Source organism: Xenopus tropicalis, chromosome 7 (assembly GCF_000004195.4).
Source record: "Xenopus tropicalis strain Nigerian chromosome 7, UCB_Xtro_10.0, whole genome shotgun sequence".
In the NCBI taxonomy this organism is placed as follows: Eukaryota; Metazoa; Chordata; class Amphibia; order Anura; family Pipidae; genus Xenopus; species Xenopus tropicalis.
The window spans coordinates 61,671,817-61,690,694 of NC_030683.2; the positions used below are offsets into that span (position 1 = coordinate 61,671,817).

General features: G+C 36.8%; 1 protein-coding gene across 3 annotated transcripts in view; it reads right to left on the reverse strand.

The window, feature by feature from the left end:
* Positions 1-18,878, reverse strand: part of frmpd2 (FERM and PDZ domain containing 2) — a 137,579-nt gene that overhangs the window by 80,311 nt on the left and 38,390 nt on the right. For all 3 annotated transcript variants that reach the window (XM_031905727.1, XM_031905728.1, XM_012967740.3), the window contains exons 8-16: positions 16,569-16,731; positions 15,300-15,371; positions 13,290-13,470; positions 10,360-10,510; positions 9,115-9,253; positions 8,195-8,329; positions 7,741-7,929; positions 4,268-4,412; positions 434-632 (exon numbers count right to left, since the gene is read on the reverse strand). In XM_031905727.1, coding sequence (XP_031761587.1) covers positions 434-632; positions 4,268-4,412; positions 7,741-7,929; positions 8,195-8,329; positions 9,115-9,253; positions 10,360-10,510; positions 13,290-13,470; positions 15,300-15,371; positions 16,569-16,731 — 1,374 coding nt within the window. The remainder of the gene's footprint in view (positions 1-433; positions 633-4,267; positions 4,413-7,740; positions 7,930-8,194; positions 8,330-9,114; positions 9,254-10,359; positions 10,511-13,289; positions 13,471-15,299; positions 15,372-16,568; positions 16,732-18,878) is intronic.

Genomic DNA, 18,878 nt, shown 5'->3' on the forward strand with positions numbered 1-18,878 from the left:
TCTGAAAGCAGTTCTAATGTGTAGTGCTGGCTCCTTCTGAATCTCAGACCCAGGCACAATGCACTGAGGTGACTGCCTACACAGTAATATTACAACTTAAAAAAAATCATTTGTTGGTTCAAAAATAAAATTTTAAACAGTAGAATAAATTATTTGTTATGCAAACAGTGTAATGTAGAAATAAAAAGTATACGGAGAACAAAAATTTTAGAAATTACTGGGACCCCCTTCATAGTACTCCCCACTCCTGAACTGCACCACTTAATGCAGCCCTTTTTAAAAAAAAAAAAAAAAAAATACTCTTAAATAACAGTTACTTTTCAAAAACCTTAATTGTGTAACTGGAACACTTTCTAGGTAACATGTGTATAAAGCATTCGTATGCCTTATAAAGTACAGATGACTGAATCTTGGTCAAAAACAAATTTCACACCTGCAGATACTGATGTCCTCACCAGTCCTGTCATTGCCACTTATGGTGTCACGTGACTTGCTTAGGATTCTTCCTCTCATGTTGTTATCATTTGCAAAGCACAGGATGTTTTCTGACCTAGACATTTTCCGCATCAGCTGATCCCTTTGGGCACTGTAGTGTGGGTTTATATACTCTGGGTCAAGTATCCACATCTCCTCTGAAAATTAAAGTACATAGCTTTTCCAGTGTTTCATTTCTTTTATCACCTAATGAGTTGTAGTAGACATCTGGATGTGTACATGCATAGCATGTCATGAGTTCATCTTCTTTTTTATTACTTACATTTTAGAATTATGTTGGAATTATGTATGGAATTATAGTTACATAGTTAATCCCTCCAAACAAACCCCAGTTCACATATATACACAATCTTACTGACCTATCTATATACTCACGCATAGAAACCTATAACTCCTGCACGATGCAGTCTACTCACAAGCATATATCAAATCACAGTACATATAATTATCCTATTCACAACACCATCCAAGTCTGCAGCTCTATGCACTTCACAGGACATCTCTCAAGGAGTTATTTATTTAATAAACTATATTGTGCTATTAATGGATCTTCTTGATTTCATGTTTTTTCCACTAGTGAGGGTTCTCTGTCAGTTCTGAAACCTTTTGATTCTAGCTAGAGATATATTTTGGCTTTCTTCTTTTACCGGTCTGGTGAGTAGGCATGCTTACCATGTGACCAGTGGAGGATACATATAGTATTTTTTTTATATTTTTTTTCCTCTGAGCACTTTATTGTTTATGATAATACTTGCAGTGTAGCATGAGTCACTGACACAGGTGGTTAATGTGGCATTTTGTACTATGTTCTATTTATGTGCTTTCTTATAGTTATTTGCATAGGCGGATCTTCAATAAGGCTTAGGGGAGGCTAAGCCTCCCCAAACCTGCTTGGCACATTAAAAAGAAAAACCCTCACTCCGTTTCTGCACTGTCCTGGAAATCTTCTGGTCCTGCAAGCCTGTTCTGCTGTAATCAGCTGTGCTCTGATTGGATCTTTCTTCTTGTGGATTCTCCAATCAGAGCACAGCTTTCTTGACAGACACTAAAATTGACCAATCAAAGCACAGATGTAGACAGGGCTCGGTAGATATTACAAACTGAATGCAATGCAGAAATGAAGACTGAAAAGAAGAATCTGCAGCTGTAACTTTACCTAAAAACCAACTCTCAACTTTTGAGGCAGATTTCATCCCACTCCCACAGGTGCTATACAGTTCTAAAGGCTGAATCACAAGCTGACATTAAATTGTTTTTTTTTAAAGCTTCTGATGAAGTGGCCTTGAGCCACGAAACGCGTCAAGCTGGGGAGTTACAGTTCTTCAATTTTGTAATATGTTTTTAATGGAAGCAACAAATAAAGGATAAATTTTTGTTATTAAATAGTTTTTTGCCTGACCTGACATCTATAATAATATATGATCTATCACCTGTTCTAACGGATGGTAAGTTAACTCTTTCCCCCTGAAAAAGCTCATTGTGCTTTTATATATTTGTTGTTGTTTTTTGCACTTACTATTTTTTTTTATTATTATTTTTGTCATTGTTTTGTTCATTTCTAGTTAGTTACAGTGGAGCCAATGTTGTGTATCCGTGCCAGTGTTATAGTGCCAGGGCCTGAATATCTGCCTTCAGTACCCACTGCTTCTCACTGCATATAATGTGCTGGTTTTGTAAATACGTGCTGCGTCTCACTGTATACTGTATAATGTGCCTGGGGTGTCAGTACCCACTGCCTTTCTTGCTATAAAACTAATGTAAACACATCTAAAGGGGTGCTTCACTTTTAGGTTAACTTTAAGTATGTTATAGAATGGCCTATTCCTAGCAACTGGTCTTCCTAATTAATTTTTTTTATAGTTCTTGAATAATTTGCCTTTCTCCTCTGCCTCTTTCCAGATTTCAAATGGGGGCCAAAATGTATTGCTCTGCAAGGCTACAATTTTATTATTATTATTATTATCATTTTTTGTTACTTATTTTTCCATGCAGGCCCCTTAACTATTCATATTCCCATCTCTTGTTTAAACCACTACCTGGTTGCTAGGGTAAGTAAACCCTAGCAACCAGATAGCTGCTAAATTACCAAAAGGAGAGCTGCTGAACAAAAAGCTAAATAACTGAAAAACCATTAAAAATAAAAGAGGACCAATTGTAAATTGTCTCAGAATATCAGTCTACATTATATTAAAAGTGAATTTAAAGGTGAACTACCCCTTTAAGCTAACTGATCCCAAACACAAATGTTTGCCGATCCCCTCACAGAAGTGCATGTATGAATACTTTTACATCCTAAGCATTTTAGGTAAAAAAAAAAGCAACCCCGCCCGCACTTTCATCAGAATCCTTCGAAGTCAGTGGGAACGGCAAGAGGTAGTTGGGAGGTTAATTTTTTACACCAGCAGTGAATCCACTAAGTCTCACATTAGCTTTAGGTCAGTCTCTGTATGGCCCATCTTTAGCCTCCCCAAACAAAAAAGTCACCCTCCGCCTATAATTATTTGTTGTATTTGCGAACCCATACAGAAGGGTGAAAAAGAACAGAGCTGCAAGCAATTAATCTTGAGATTGGACTTTAATCTCTTAAGGACCACGATTAGTGCTGATTGCACTTGTGCGTTTAAGGCATTCAAGCTAGCTAGAATAAAAGTAAATTTTTTCTTGACAACCTCGACACCAATACTTTTAGTAAACCATGCTTTGAGGTGTCTTTCCTTGCTTACAAGGGAAATATACTGATGTATATTTATTAAGCAACATTTAAAGACATTCCATTTTTCTTCTGTGTATAACCCTATAAAAAACTTCTACCAGTTAATATTAGGAATGCACCTAAGGCATGGATTCGTCGGAATCTGAATACTAGTGAATAAGGCAGAATCTTGTCCCAATCCTGGATTTTGTGCATCTCTAGTTAATATATTATACATTCCATCTGCAAACAATTGCTTAAATATATAAAGCTTTGAAATTTTCAATTAGCTATTCCTGGCTAGAAGACTGCAGTCTATTTCTAATATAAGGCATTTCCTACAAATCTATTACCTAACTTGATTTACAGACTGATATTACTTATAAAATTGATTTATACAAAGCAACAAATCAAGTGCTAAAAGCCAAAAGATACTGTTATTCACCTTAGAGTCCTCTGACCTGTTTAAAGGGGACCTGTCACCCAGACATAAAAAGCTGTATAATAGAAGTCTATTTCAAATTAAATATGAAAACCAAATTCCTCTTTTTATTAACACATCCATACCCATTATAAAGGCAAATAAAAATCCCAGCTGTCAATCATATATTGCCTGCCCCGCCTCTATGCCTTAGGCATAGAGGAGGAGCAGACAATAACTTTAACTTTACATTTAGCACTACCTAGATGCTGCTGCAATTCTCACTTTCCCCCTCCCTCCTCACCATCTAATTGTGTAGGCAGTACATGCGTATGGGCCTCTGGTCCTCTAGTCTATCAAATAAACCAGATTTTAGCATGATGCAAAGCTTGTCATAATAACAGTATCCACAAAATGGTGCCTGCCTGCTTTTTATAATAGTGTAATTCCAAGACTAAAGGAAACAAGATTTTTAAATTTTATACAGTGAAAGTGAAGTTTATTTTGCTCAACTGGAATTAGAATTATTTCTGAGGAGACAGGTCCCCTTTAATTTGGTTTTGTGGTTATTGAATATCATTGCTATATTATTTATAATTAATAATACACAAGAGTAATATATCTATCTAAATGCACAAAGAATGTTTTTTTCCTCTTACCCGCACATTGTTGTTGTCTGAGATTAGTGTGGAAGGTTCTCAGGGATGAGCATAAGCCAAGAATATATTTAGATGTCTTTTCACTGTTTGTGAGGAAAGAATGCTTCTTACCAGTTGAGCAGCTCAACACTGTAAATTTCTTTTTCTACAAATAGAATTCAAGAACATTAAAATAAATTATTTTTTTTGTTTTCTCTTTGTTGTAGAAATTGTGTTGGGTTTTTTTTAGTTTGTAGAATTTTTTACAATTACAGAATAAATATATTTATTGGTTTTATTCCTCTTGCAGTGCTGGTGAGCTTGCTGATCTAATGTAAAATGTTAAAATTTTTGATATAATTAAGGAAACCAAATGTTTTAAAGTAGTTTTTTTGTATGTTAAAAGAGAACTAAACCCTAAAAATAAATATGTCTAGAAATGCAATATTTTATATACTAAACTGACTGCGCTAGCCAAAAGTTTCATCATCCCTGTAGTAGCAATGATATAGGTCTTTACAGTTGTCACAGGAGCTTCCTATCTTGGATTCTGATAGAACTGTCCGGGACAGTGCACATCCTCAGTGTGCTAAGCTTAGGGGTTGTTGCAAATGATCACACAGAAAATGAGACTGGCCTGTTATACAATATAAACTGATACTACAGGGCTGTTTAAATTCTGATGCTAATTGCACTGGTTTCAGAGCTGCAATATAACGTAAATTAATTACTAATCAGCATTATATTGTGACATTTATATTCTATATAAAAACAGTATATTGTGTATGTACAGTGCTGCATACCCTTGTGGCGCTTTATAAATAAAGTTATACATACATACATACATACATACATACATATTGGTCCCTAAGCTCAGTAAGTCTATGAAGATTTTCATTCATCCAGGTCATGGTATATCTAGTATAAATAAATTTAAAGCAACTGGACTTGTTTGGTAATCATTGAAGACGTTTCACTACTCATGCGAGCAGCTTCTTCAGTTCAACTGACTGGTATGGGAAGTCCTCAGCATATATACTCTTCCACTAATCCAATCACAATGGCACTTTGTAACTCTTCAGAGAGGTGACATCTGAAACTCACAGGTGTGAATGCTGTGGAGTTACTTTGAGAGGATTACTAAGCTCAGTAACTGACAGCAGCACAGAGCATGTGCAGCAAATCAGTAGAAAATAAGATGGGGAGCTACTGGGGGCATCTCCAGGGATACAGATCTTCACTGCTAAAGGGCTGTGATTGTGTTGGGCTGGTACAGAAGCCCAAAAGATAATGTACAACATTTCTAGCCTATTTCTTTAGTTAAGCTTTAGTTCTCCTTTAAACATTTTAAATTACTGTTTTGCTGGCCCTAATTCGCTAAGTGCAAAATTTAATAGCTTACACCTTATCTTGTTTAACATCTTAAAAACATTAACTTAAAAGCGAGTTAGTGCTACCATTACTGTTTAGAAGTAAGTAGAAAAAAAGTGAAATAATTTAAATATATTAATAGAATAAAAAAAAGTTCAGGAGGGAACAGGACTGGACAGGTTTTTATGTTTTAGAAATAGTGACTCTTTAGTTGTTCTGTTCTCAACCAGTTCTTACACCCAAGTTTTAGAGTTACTGTTTAGCAAGAGCCAACACCCAGTCAACACCCAGTAAACAACTGGAAAATGTTAATAATACATTTGAAAGTGCCAGACTTACTGTACATGCAGATAGAAAATGCAGGATACATGCAGGATTTACAGGTTTCAAATCAGTCTTGAAGATGCACCAGCAGAGCAGGTTTTCAACTGCTTTTATGAGCATAAGCCATAAAGATACACATTATGGGGCTGATTCACTAAAGTGCGATAAAATTTATCGCACGCTTTTTTGTGTTAAATTAGTCGTGATAATTAGCCCGCGATTCCCCATAGTATTATCGCGTGCGTTAAGTCGCCATATTGCATGCGTTATTTTTCGCACGACCACATGCGCTAGTTTTAACGCATGCGTTAATTTCCGCGCTGAAAAGAATACGATCGCATGATTCACAATCACTTAGGCGCACTTAATATCGCATTAGGCTATGCGAAAATTTACACCTACTACAGGCAGGCGATAAATTATAGAAAAGTACAGTAAATGAGTTTTTGGCAATAAAATATGGACTTAGCAGTGTTATTTATTCAAATATGTGTCTTTTTACTAAATTTTACTAAAGTCTTGGCATGTATGGAATTTCGCTACTAATATACAGTACTATAGCGGTAAATATTTAGTCGCCAAAATATACAGTACTGTAGCGGTAAATATTTAGTCGCACAAAATACATTACTAGGTATAATAATTATAGAAAAGTACAGTAAATGAGCTTTTGGCAATAAAATATGGACTTTGCAGTGTTATTTATTCAAGTATGTGTTTCCCCTAGAGTGACGCAGCTGCCAGTTTGCAGGGAAATGGTCATTTTTAATACAGTAATTTTCCGCAATATTTGCGTGTATGGCTAACATGGTGTGCGTTCATTCGCACGACTATTTATATGCGGCTACAAGTGATGAAATGTTTCACCAGGCATGGATTCGCAGCGAATTTTTGGACGTGCGGCGGATTTTTCCGCGGCAAATTTTTTCATGCGTTTCGCAAAACAATCTGCCAATGGCAAAACGCATGAAAAAATTTGCCACGCAAAAATTCACCGTACGTCCAAAAATTTACACAAGCGTCAAAAAATAATAGTCGCGGGCATTTTTGCCGTTTCGTGGATCTTTCGAAAGATTTGCTAATTTTTCACCAAAGATAACCAGAACACATTTGCTCATCACTAGTGGCTACTATTTATAAGCATCTACTATTTATATGCTACCATTTATATGCTACCATTTATATGCTACCATTTATATGCGGCGACAATTTATATACACTATTTCTAAGCTACTATTCATATCCGGCGACTATTCGCGTGCGTTATTTAGCGCATGTACCGTCAAATACCGCTTGAAAATAGTCATTGCGAGTTAAATAACACATGCAATATCGCGCGTAAAATAGCACAAGTATGCTTATAGTGAATCGTGCGAAAAGTCGCGAAAATTTATACGCGATAAAATTTTTACCGCACGCTATAAATAGCGCACGTTTTATCGCACTTTAGTGAATCGGCCCCTATGAGTCTATTCTATTTAAGGGCAGATAGGAAATAACTAATTTATACAGATAATAGCCCCTAAAATACTAATAACATTTGAATTATCCAGCTAAAACCAGCAAAATGAAACAATAAATTTGTAATTGCAACTCAGCTAGGAAGAAAGTTTGGTGTTTACTTGCTAATATTGCTAACGTGGCATAAAAAATATTATACTTTGGTAATGGGTCTTTTGTTATTTTAGGGGTAATCAGAAAATTGTTGTTTGTACACCAAAAATAATGAAGCTATTCCCTCTCAGGTGACAGAGAGGGAATGAAGGTTTCAGTCTACCTAATGTTGGTCAAGCACTCACATATGCTGATAGTGTCTGTATTTCTCTCCATGAGAAGCGTAGGCTGGCTATTCGACTGCCCATTCTCTCTTCATACAGAATAATACCTTGACAGCAGATCCCCAATGTATGATCATCACTCCTGGTTTTCTTTTTATCCAAAAGCACATGATAAAACAACACACCATATTCTGGAAGTTGCTGAGCCACCTGTATTGTACCAGAATAAAAAAAAGATAGTGAATGAGAATGAAAGATTACTTTTAGTACAAATAAGCATGGTAAGGGCAGTGGCACACTGGGAGATTAGTCGCTCACGATAAATCTTCACTACTGTGGGCAACAAATCTCCCTGATATGCCATCCTACCGGCAAGAATGTAAGTCGCCAGTTGGATGGCATACGCAGCGCTTTGGTTGCCTTGCAAGTACAATGAGGGATGATTTGATCATAAGAATAAATGTCAAACATTTACCCGAATGAATGCTAGTACTGCTTCTTCCCTTGATAATCCAAAGTGACTCTGATGCAGCTGTTTCAGTTCTTGAATTGTTCTTGGGGATTGCAGAACTCCAGGTGGCAGAAAGTCTTCCATATGGTAGTAATCCCTCTAATAAAAGTAAAATGAGAAATGCATGACAAAAACAATTACATACTGAAACAAGGACTTAAAGAAGGATAGGTAAAAAGTAAATGAGCATAGGTTAGCTAGATATTTTATTAAGGCATTTTATTATAATATTATAATAGCATTCCTTTTGACTGTACGTTATAAACATATCACTGTAACGTAGTGCAATAGGAGTGAGCATAGACTAGGATGTCCTTGGAGCTCATTTCCCATGTATTCAAATATAATTACATGTAATATTTTAGCCTCCTCGCTTTGGAGAACTGGAAAACAACATTATTCAGGCACTTTTTTGACCGTGCACCTCGAGATGTCGGTTGAGAGATGTTTGTGATATATTTCATTATATCACAGTTTGTCTGGCAAATGTACCAGTTGCTCTCACTGGTGCATATGGAGGACATTCACCAACCCACAACTGAAAGTGTGTTGCACCTGCATCACTTCACTAGTAAGGATTGTAACTATTATTTTGAACAAATGTATGTACCAATCACTCTGGTCTAGAAAGAAATACATCATGCAGCTGGGGTGTTAGATCCTTAGATATATGTGTCTTGTGTGTGAGAGTACATTGGAAGACACTGGTCAAATCAGCCTACAACTTCACAGTCTCATTTACCAGTCACCTGCATTGGTGCATATTGCACTTCCTGCATCACTTCAAATAGCTGTAACTATTATTTTGAACAAATGTTTGTAGCAGTCACTCTGGCCTGGGAAGAAATATATTATCAAATTGTGGTGTTGCATTACATGTTTACCTCTTGTGAATAATCTCCTATATCAGCTTGCAAGGCCAGGGACCCCATGTGTAAGGCCATCTCTCGATTACAAAATAACCTCTCCTCCAGTATATCCTTCCGCAACTGCAGGTAAATCAGATGAATCATTGGACAGTGTCTGAAAAGAGAGTAAAAAGCAAAATATGAAGTAACTCTGCAATTGATTCAGGAAACTTGAGGCAATAGCGTAATGCAGAAACAATTTTATACTTTGCTCTAGTTTAATCGGTTTATAAATAAAATATGAATGTGAAGTTGCAAAGCTTTTTTCAATCTGTACTGTACATTGAAATGGCCTTGGTAAACATGATCATTTCATAAGGCTCTCCTACATTATTACTTTCATCCATCTTATTGTATATAAAAAAAAACAATGGCTCTTGCACAGTCAATTTCAAAACAGATCACTGAATGTCCAGACTGTATGCATGTTTATCACTTTAACAAACTTTTAAACCTTCTTTAACAAATGCTGAATTCTTAAAAGAAGATAATTGCTATGCATTTCATTACGCTTATGGCACAAAGCTCACTAAAGATGTGTAAGAATGTAACATTTGAGAGCATGCATCATAATCTCATGATAAGCATTGCAGGCTGTTAGCGTCATATCACAGGTTGAGAGGCACCAGTGATCAAGTGAACTAAACCAAAAATTGGTGTTACACAATAATAAAATAAAAACACATCACCAAGAGTTTATTCAGAGACACAGTCATACAAAACCAGAATTAAAATATCCAACTAAATTACAGTAACATCCTAACATTTGTCTTTAGACAAGAACACCAACTACAACCACACCAATCAATTGGGCAGGTTTGAAAATCTCATAGGATAAGGAGCACATTGATACATTAATGCGGTCCTTGGCCGACAGGTCTCTGTAGGCCCCTCTGTAGTGACCACAATTGAACGAGCAGGATTTTGCCCAGCACATGGGTGGTCAAATCAGGCTCAGATCAGCTTATTTGGCGATATTACCATGTATTGCCAACTTTAGGGTGACAGAGAACAGAGAAAAACACAGCTGAAAAGGTTTGGCTTTAGTAAAGCTCACATTATTGTCTCTTTCTGAAATGTCAGCATCCTTTCTTAAAAAAAAAAAAAAAAAATTACTGATTGCATATAATCACCTAGATGGACAACCTAAATAAAATGCCTACTTTAATCTGGAAATTCAGTTCAAAGTTCAAGGAATACCTTACTTTAATAAGGACTTACTTTAGTGCACTAAAATTCTGGACAAAATACTTGATCCTGAAAAAAAGAGTAAAGGCTACGATGGTTGCTTTCTTCTTGGAGGTCTTACTCCAACCTTCAGGTGCCACCTTTTCTAAGAGATCATCTTCATCCAAAAAGAAAAATTCCTTTCCTTTAGAAAACAAGCAACAACTACAGTTTATCATGCAGCACACCTTTTAAGGCTATAAAGACAATCTAATGGTGGTGATTAAACTAAGCTGTCTAGTAAGGTTACTATGCAAATATAACCCGACTGCTGGAAGCTATGATATGGTCATGTCCTACTCAGATGTTTATAGGCTTTATGAGTATAGTGTTATTCATGCCTACATGTGCATTTTACAGTGTGAAATCAAGATGGTCTCATTCTGACCACATGTTTGTCAGGTGAAATGTAAAGTGCCTAAATCAAATTCCAGTGGTTAGAATAAGCCTGTGGTTTTTTTTTAACTTATATGGTGAGTACATTCACTATGACTGGTCTTGTTGAAATTTGTACACTAAGGCGGAGATTTATTAACGCACGAACACTCCGAATGCGTCTGAATGTGATTTTTTCGTAATCATTGTGTTTTTTGCGACAATTTCGTACCTAGCACGACTTTTCCATCGCTTTCACGACTTTTTCGTACTTTGCGACAAAATTATCATATTGTCGCGCCGTGTACGAAAGTTTTGGATTCCTTCAAGCTTCGGTATCGTGACTTTCCTTGGGCCAGGATGGAGCTGCAGAGTGCCATTGATTCCTATGGGAGGCTTCCAAAATCATGCACAGAAGGATCAAAGTCGGAAAAGTTTTCCTACATTTTATGATCGTTTGGATACGAAAATTTCGTGACTTTTGGGTTGCCAATACGATATTATCGTGACTAATACAATTTTTTCGTAAGCATTTTCGTGATTTTTGCGATCTTCAGAAATTATCGTATCCAATCCGAATTTGTCCCATTCGGGATGCGAACTCGTGTTTTAATGAATACCTAAGGGTATTGAAAATCTTCAACTTCTGTGTCAATGTGACAAAAAGTCACATGACTTTAAGGATTTATATTCAGTTCGGCCAGAGGCAATGATTCGACCCAATCCAGCTGAAAAAGGCTGGATCTTAGTCAGATCCCGAACCGAATCCTGGATTTGGTGCATTCCTAATGTTTTTCCACAAGGATGTAGAAAAATGTATTAACACTTTTGCTGCCAACGACGTATGGGATACGTCATGGCAGTAAAAGGGCTTAAATGCCAACGATGTGTCCCATACGTCGTTGGCATTTAAAGGCTGCTCTAGAGAGCCCCCCTGGGCAACGAGAAAGGGGGGCTGTCATGAGGGTCCTGCAAAGCGATCGTCGCAGGACCCTCCAGGAAGCAGCAGACGCGATCGCATCGCGTCTGCTGCTTCCTGCTTCCCCACGATGCCGCCGCCCACTGCAGCCAGGAGGAGGATGTGATCGGGTGCTTCAAGACAGGTAAGGTGTTTGGGATTTTTTTGCACTTTTTGCACTTTACACACACACTTTCATACATTTATACACACTTACATACATTTACACACACTTACAGCACACAATTTAGCAGTTTTTTTTTTTTGTTTTTTTTGTTACTGCACATAATACGCTGTCAGGGGGCTCTGTGTGCAAAAGCTGAGTTGGCAGGCGAGAAATCCATATGCGCTATTTTCATTTTGGGGTCAGTACTTACCGCAGACTTTGGTATATCTATGCATATTGGGCATCAAACTGTTCAGTATACCTTAGGTGTTCCTATTTGGGGTGATTTGCCTTTATCTGATCTTTATCAAGAAATTGTGAGAGATAAATGCGGCAAATTGCTACATTTTAATGCGATTTTCTAAATGTCATATAAATCTGCAAAATAGGAAAGCTTTACAGCTTGGTACTTTGGAGCAAAAAGAAATGTTTACCCATTATAGATTCGGGGGGATGTGTACTTTCCAAAAATATATAGCTTTCTGGGGTGAGTGTACTTTTTTTGTAGCATTATCCCACATAAAGGATGTAAATGTGTTGATTTTGCAGGAGCTGAAATGACAGAAATGATAGATCATATGGGGGTATGTTCACATTGGGGCCCCTACATGCCACATACTTAGGTAAACCTATACATATTGGGCATCACACTGTTCAGTGGACCCCTGGCGTTCATATTTAGGGTGTTTTATTTGGTTACTTTATGACCTGTAGGAGATAAGATACTATAGACTGGAAGCTTTGAAGCGATTTTTTAAAAAAATCACAAATTTTGATAAAAACCAATAACTTTAGGAAAGCATTGCAACTTGATAGTTTGGAGTAGACAGACACTTGTGCCTATTCTGTATTCCCCAGAATCTGTTCTTTCCAAAAATGGGATAAACCTTCTGTAAGTGGAATTTTTGGCCTTGAAATCTAAACTATGCAGCTTTCTGGAGCAGTGCTTTGGAAATTTGGTAGTGTACTGCTGGGAGTTTTTGACCTATACAAGTGAGAAATCTTCATAAAACTAAATATATTTGGTATTGGCACGTTCAGGAGACATGGGACTTTCCAAATCAGTTGTATATTTGCGCATAAAATAATTTTTGTTTCTAGTATATGTGTTTATATTAAAGAAAATTTGATTTATTTTGCATTTTTAGACATTCAGAAGCCTATATCTTGTTACAGAATTGGAATTACACAAAAATTCTACCATATTTTGAAAGCTTAGGTTATTGTTTTCCTGGGTAAACTAAAAGTCCCCCCGAGGAAAGGCCCCTAAAGTGAAACAGTGCAAAATGTTCAAAAACTGTCTGGCAATACAAGTTCCGCTTTGACCAAAACGGCTGGCAGTAAAAGGGTTAAACATTAAAATAAATAATAAATTAGTCTTTTTTTAAAAAAAAAAAAAAACAAATGCTGTTTGCTGCTCATCACCTGTCATATGTGCCAATCCAAAGTAAAAAGATTGATTTTGATTGAGTCTGGCAAAAGTTGCTGCACATTCAAGAACTGTTCGCACTTGAGATCTGATGTCACATTTTATCTCTAAACAAAGGCCACTTGGAATTATTACATAAAGAGTCCTTTGACACAGGTAGGATTTTCCTTTTTTGTTCTGTAGATAAATAGGGAGAAAGTAAAACAGAAGCTAATGAAATAATAAAACATCCTAATATCAATTAAAAAGGGCACTTATAATAAATGGAAATGTAGGACATTCTGAACATCATTTTGTTTAGTGCTTTTATTTACCACTAAGAATTCCCCACAGTATTTTCCAAGTGACTTTTTGTGATAGAATGAGCTGCTTAAACATGATACAGTGCCACATTTATGTGGCATTTTTGTTGATTTTTTTTACTTCTAGTTATTTTTGAGATTTATAAATGGGTTTTTGCCAGTATTCGAGTTTTTCAGAAAATAATAATTTGTCATTTATCGTTTAGTTAACTTTTTTGGCAAAAATATTCGGCAGGTTTGATCTGTCAAGTACCATTGAGTCCTATGAGTTCCTCAAAAAGGGAATAGAATAGTCAGTGACAGCCTGTCATTGACACATTTTCAAGGGGTAATTAAATCCCATTATTTTCTATTTCACACATTTTCAAGGGGAAGTTAAGCCCATCATTGTTTTCTATTTCACCCAGTCTCAAGGGGAAGCTAAGCCCATCATTGTTTTCTATTTCACACACTTTTAAGGGGAAATTAATCCCATCAGTGTTTTCTATTTCATTAAATTTCAAGTAAAACTTAAACACATTATTGTTTTCCAAGAGTGAGCACCAATGCTCCTAAAATGGCTGCTGTAGCAATTCCTGTTTTGGAAAAATATACAACTTTCAAGGTCAGAAAAAAATAACTTTTAGTAAATCAGCTCCACAGGGTAGGATTTATCAATGGTTGTAATTTTTTTTAGCGATTTGTATTTTTTTGCACTAATCCAGATTTTTTTCTAAAAAAACACAAAGTTTTTGCATAAAACGCAAATGTAAAAATACACCATCTGAAAGCTTGCAAGGTCATGTAGAAGCCTATAGGATCTGTTCTAGGCATTTTTTACTGTGGTCCTTTTTTTTGCAATTTCTTGGGGGAGCCAAGCTATCAAAGTGATGTAAATTTCACAATTCAAAGTATATATTTTTTTTTACAAATTTCTGTGACCTTGAATTTTTAGCAGATTTTTCAATAAATAACAAAATATTATAAAATGTTTGACTTTTTAAAAATATAACTTTAGTTGGGGGTTGAAAAAACCTCTAACAGTACACAAATATGAATTTTAATAAATCTGTTTTTTAGTATTTCACATGATAAATATTCAGCTTGCTGCTGATTTCCTGGAAATTTCATTTCATATTGCTTAGCTTGCTATCTTACAGTCTGCAGTGATACTAGTTACTCCCTACTACCTGCCTATACAAAACTGGCTGTCACTAGTGTGACATCATATACATTTGGGTCAGATTCATGAAGACTCAAATTTCCAGAGAAAAAACAATTAAAGAAACTGCAAGTTTTTTTTCCACAAACGGGTTTTGAAAAATATTAAAAGCTAGCCACCTAAAACCTGGCAAATAGTGATGAGCGAATCTGTCCTGTTATTGCAAAACTTTGTAAAAATTTATGAAACAGTGGAAAGTTCACGAAACATGGAAAATGACATGAAAATTTCCGTGGCTAGCTTTTGCGCCCGTTTCGCACAAAAAATGCACCAATGCCGAAATGTGGAAATTTGCCGCAAATCCTTGCCTGCCAAAAATTATGTTCATCACTACTGGCAAGTTTCTGCAATCATTTTGCCAGAACAACAACAAAAAGACTGAGCCTTTGTGCCCCTTATTCCTGGGGATAAATTGATAAGATGTTATGACATAAATATCTACATCAAAGCATTTGCTTGCTGTTTTAAAACATACTGATCATAATTGTAAAATTAAAACTTACTACAATCATAGCTGGGAGCTCCATTGTGACAGGGGGTTCCTTTGAGTTTAACACAAATTCAGGGCGAGTACTCTATTTGTGATAAAAAAATAAGTAACAATGGTATGATACCTACAGCAATACACAATTAACCTTATAATTATTTATTTTTTTTAATTTATAGTACAGGTACAATGCCATTTAGAGGTATTTTTTAAAATGACAAACAAGAGCTCATTTAAAAATGTTAAAACTGTGTACATTTAATGATGTTTCACAAGGATGCTTGTGCCTAGACATGATCCTTTGAACTTGCCCCTTTCATGAATCATGCACAGTTGCTGGTAATGCAAAAGGCACAGTAACAAAAGTAACAACTGTTAGTACCACCTCCTTTGAGGAGGTGTTTTGTCTAGGGTTTTCCCTTTGTGTGTTGCTATTGCACATGCAACTGACTTGAATGTGGCAGTGTTCAGATTGGCACTCCATAAGCAAATTTTGCTTTCAAGTGCAATTATATTTACAAATAGCTATAAAACCATTGACATTTTATAATGGTTTGTTAGATAGTCTTGCAAGTGCCAGTATGTGTAATCTTCACCACCACTCAAAAAGGGACCATGAGTTCCTAGTGCAGACCCACATTTGGGCTAGTTTTTGCACTTTCCACATTACCAAACTGGGCAGAGATTACTTATTTGTCTACTCTTTTTTTTGCTGGGTACACACTTGCCTTGAGATTTATACATAACAAAAATCCTGGTCCACCCAGTGAATTAACTTCCAGTAGAAATTCACTGCATAGTAACCTACTGATGAATCATGAGGTGCATACTTCATTATACAGGTATGGGATCCCTTATCCGATAACTTATTATCCAGAAAGTTCCGAATTACAGAAAGGCCATCTCCCATAGACTCCATTATAAGCAAATAATTCTAATTTTTTAAAATGATTTCCATTTTCTCTCTAATAATAAAACAGTACTTTGTACTTGATCCCAACTAAGATATAATTAATCCTTATTAGAGGCAAAACAAGCCTATTGGGATTATTCATTATTTAAATAATTTTTAACAGACTTAAGTTATGGAGACCCCTATAAGATCCCTTATCTGAAAAAGCTCAGGTCCCAAGCATTCTGGATAACAGGTCCCATACCTGTACTCATTAGTGTTGATAGTTTTTAACTCATCTACACAACAGGAGAAAAAGGATACAAAGATGTTTACAAGCCCTACTACCACATGGGGCACTGCTGGATTGCTGATTCTCTGATTTAAACTTGCCTTCTCTTGATGGAGGTTTCTGTTCTGTGCAAATGCAGGATTGAACTGTGTTTCATATTCCCCACTGGAGAAGGCTGTGCTGAAAGGAGAGAGATGGTTCTGCACAGAACGATATAAATCTGTCTGTTCCTTGGCTCCAATGCTGTGTGTTGGGCTCTGAAGGCTTAACAAATGTATAAAATGCTGTTGTTGAGAATCTGAGTTTATCCTTTTAGAATTCCAATTCATGTCACAGAACTATGCTGTATCTGCAAAAATATTCTGAATGAGAGGAAAGATCCTAGTGATCTGAAACATGTAGTGCCATGCATCTGTAAATAAATGTAAAACTCATTTGGGATGACACAGTTTGGTGGACTGTTTTGTTTTCATGAGTATGCATTTCTGCCAATCATGAAATAAAAAATAGTTGAAGATTGAGGTGTTTTTTTTTCTCTTTTCAAATACCAAAATAAACAAATAACAAAAAAACATATTTAAAAGGAAGACACTGAGGCCAGCAGATGAAAGTACTATTGGGACTTAAAGGAGAAGGAAAGGCTAAGTCACTTGGGGGTGCCAAAATGTTAGGCACCCCCAAGTGACTTTAATCGCTTACTTTTTATCCAGGGCGGTGCCCCTGTTAGGAGAAAACCGCACCAGCCTGGGGTAGCTGCGAGCGTGGGTCCCTCTGCCTGCTTTCTTCTTCTCACGCTTGTGCATGCAACTTTAACTAAAAAGTCAGCTTTTCACTCTACAGCGCATGCGCCGGCCCAGGGATTTTGACAACAGAAGGAAGAAGGATGTGCTTGCTGCAGGTACCCCAGGCTGGTACAGTTTTCTCCAAACATTTTGGCACCCCCAAGTGACTTAGCCTTTCCTTCTTCTTTAACTAACTTCCGTAAGAGCTGGTACAGGCGCACCAAGACTGACAATTCATCATTAAGGGCATATAAAAAAACAGAGCCAGTAAGATTTTTAAGATTGTGGGTTGCGTGCATCTTGTTCAGTTCATTGCGGGGATGATCTGAACTTTTTTTATATATAAATTGGGGGCTGATATAAGACTCCAGTTTTTTACAATGGGGTGAAAAAAGGAATGTCACGTTGTGTACTATATTACAAGGCTATAATACTTTGGTTTGAAATGTTTGGGTACACTAACTATGGTTTCTTTGGTTATACAATTTGTGCTTTATTTATGAGAATTACATATTAGAACACTAGGTTTGGCACTCTTTTCTGCATGTATAGTTAAGTTTTGTGCTCTCTGCACTAGAGATGCCGCCCCCCTATTACATGCAAAAGCTAAACGCAGGGGGAGCGAGGGGGCAGCATCAACTAGGCCACCTCAGGTGGCTAGGACCCCTGAGGCAGCACTGCATCAGAGTATTTTTGTTTTACAGTGTCCAACTTTTTAATTAGTGCCATGTTCAAGTAACAAGTAACATGTTCAAGGGAGCTGCACTAACAATTTTTTTTTCAGGCATACAGGGCACTGAGATCCCTTCAACACCTTACAATGTGTGAATTTTCTCCTTGTTCATCTTAATTTGGCAGGTGTATTTTTTTTTTTTTTTTGAAAGGTGCATTTTATTAATTTTAATACAAACAAAAACATAAAATAACACATTTTACAGTGCAATGAGGAAGAAGTATTGGATTTTCTTTTCCAGGTCAATCTCTAGAATTTGTTACAAACATTAAAGGGATAGGTGTAACATTACAGAGTGTGAATGTGAGTCTGGCAGCAGTTCCAGCATATTGGGTCCATCACCTTCCTGAGTTAGATGTTCAGGGTGTGGCAGAAAAAAAGGTGGGAGGACGCCGGGGGGCTTACTATGCAGCTAGGAGCGGGATCGTTCAGTTTCCCTCTTAAGTCACACCAAGGGCCCCAAACTTTGTCAAATTTATCAGGTGCGCCTCTAGTCTCGTATGTGAGTTTATACAGAGGAGCTACCGCATTCACTAGATTCTTCCAGGCTGTAACGGTGGGGAGGGTAGTGCCCATCCAATGCATTGCAACTGTTTTTTTTGCATAGAACAGGAGTATTCTGTAGCGTATCCGGGAGTTATTTTGAGCAATTATACTGTCTAGGACTCCTAGCAAGCAAGTTTCAGGAGCAGTCACAGTAGGGAAGGCTAAGTTATTCGATAAGTATTTAGTGACTGCTGACCAGAACTTAGCGATGTGGGGACATGCCCAGATCATATGAAAAAAGTTAGCAGGGCTAGCTGCACATCTCGGGCACTTATCTGTTGGGGTACGGCCCATCTGGTGCAACCTTAATGGCGTGATATACAGGTGATGAAAGGTTTTATACTGTATCA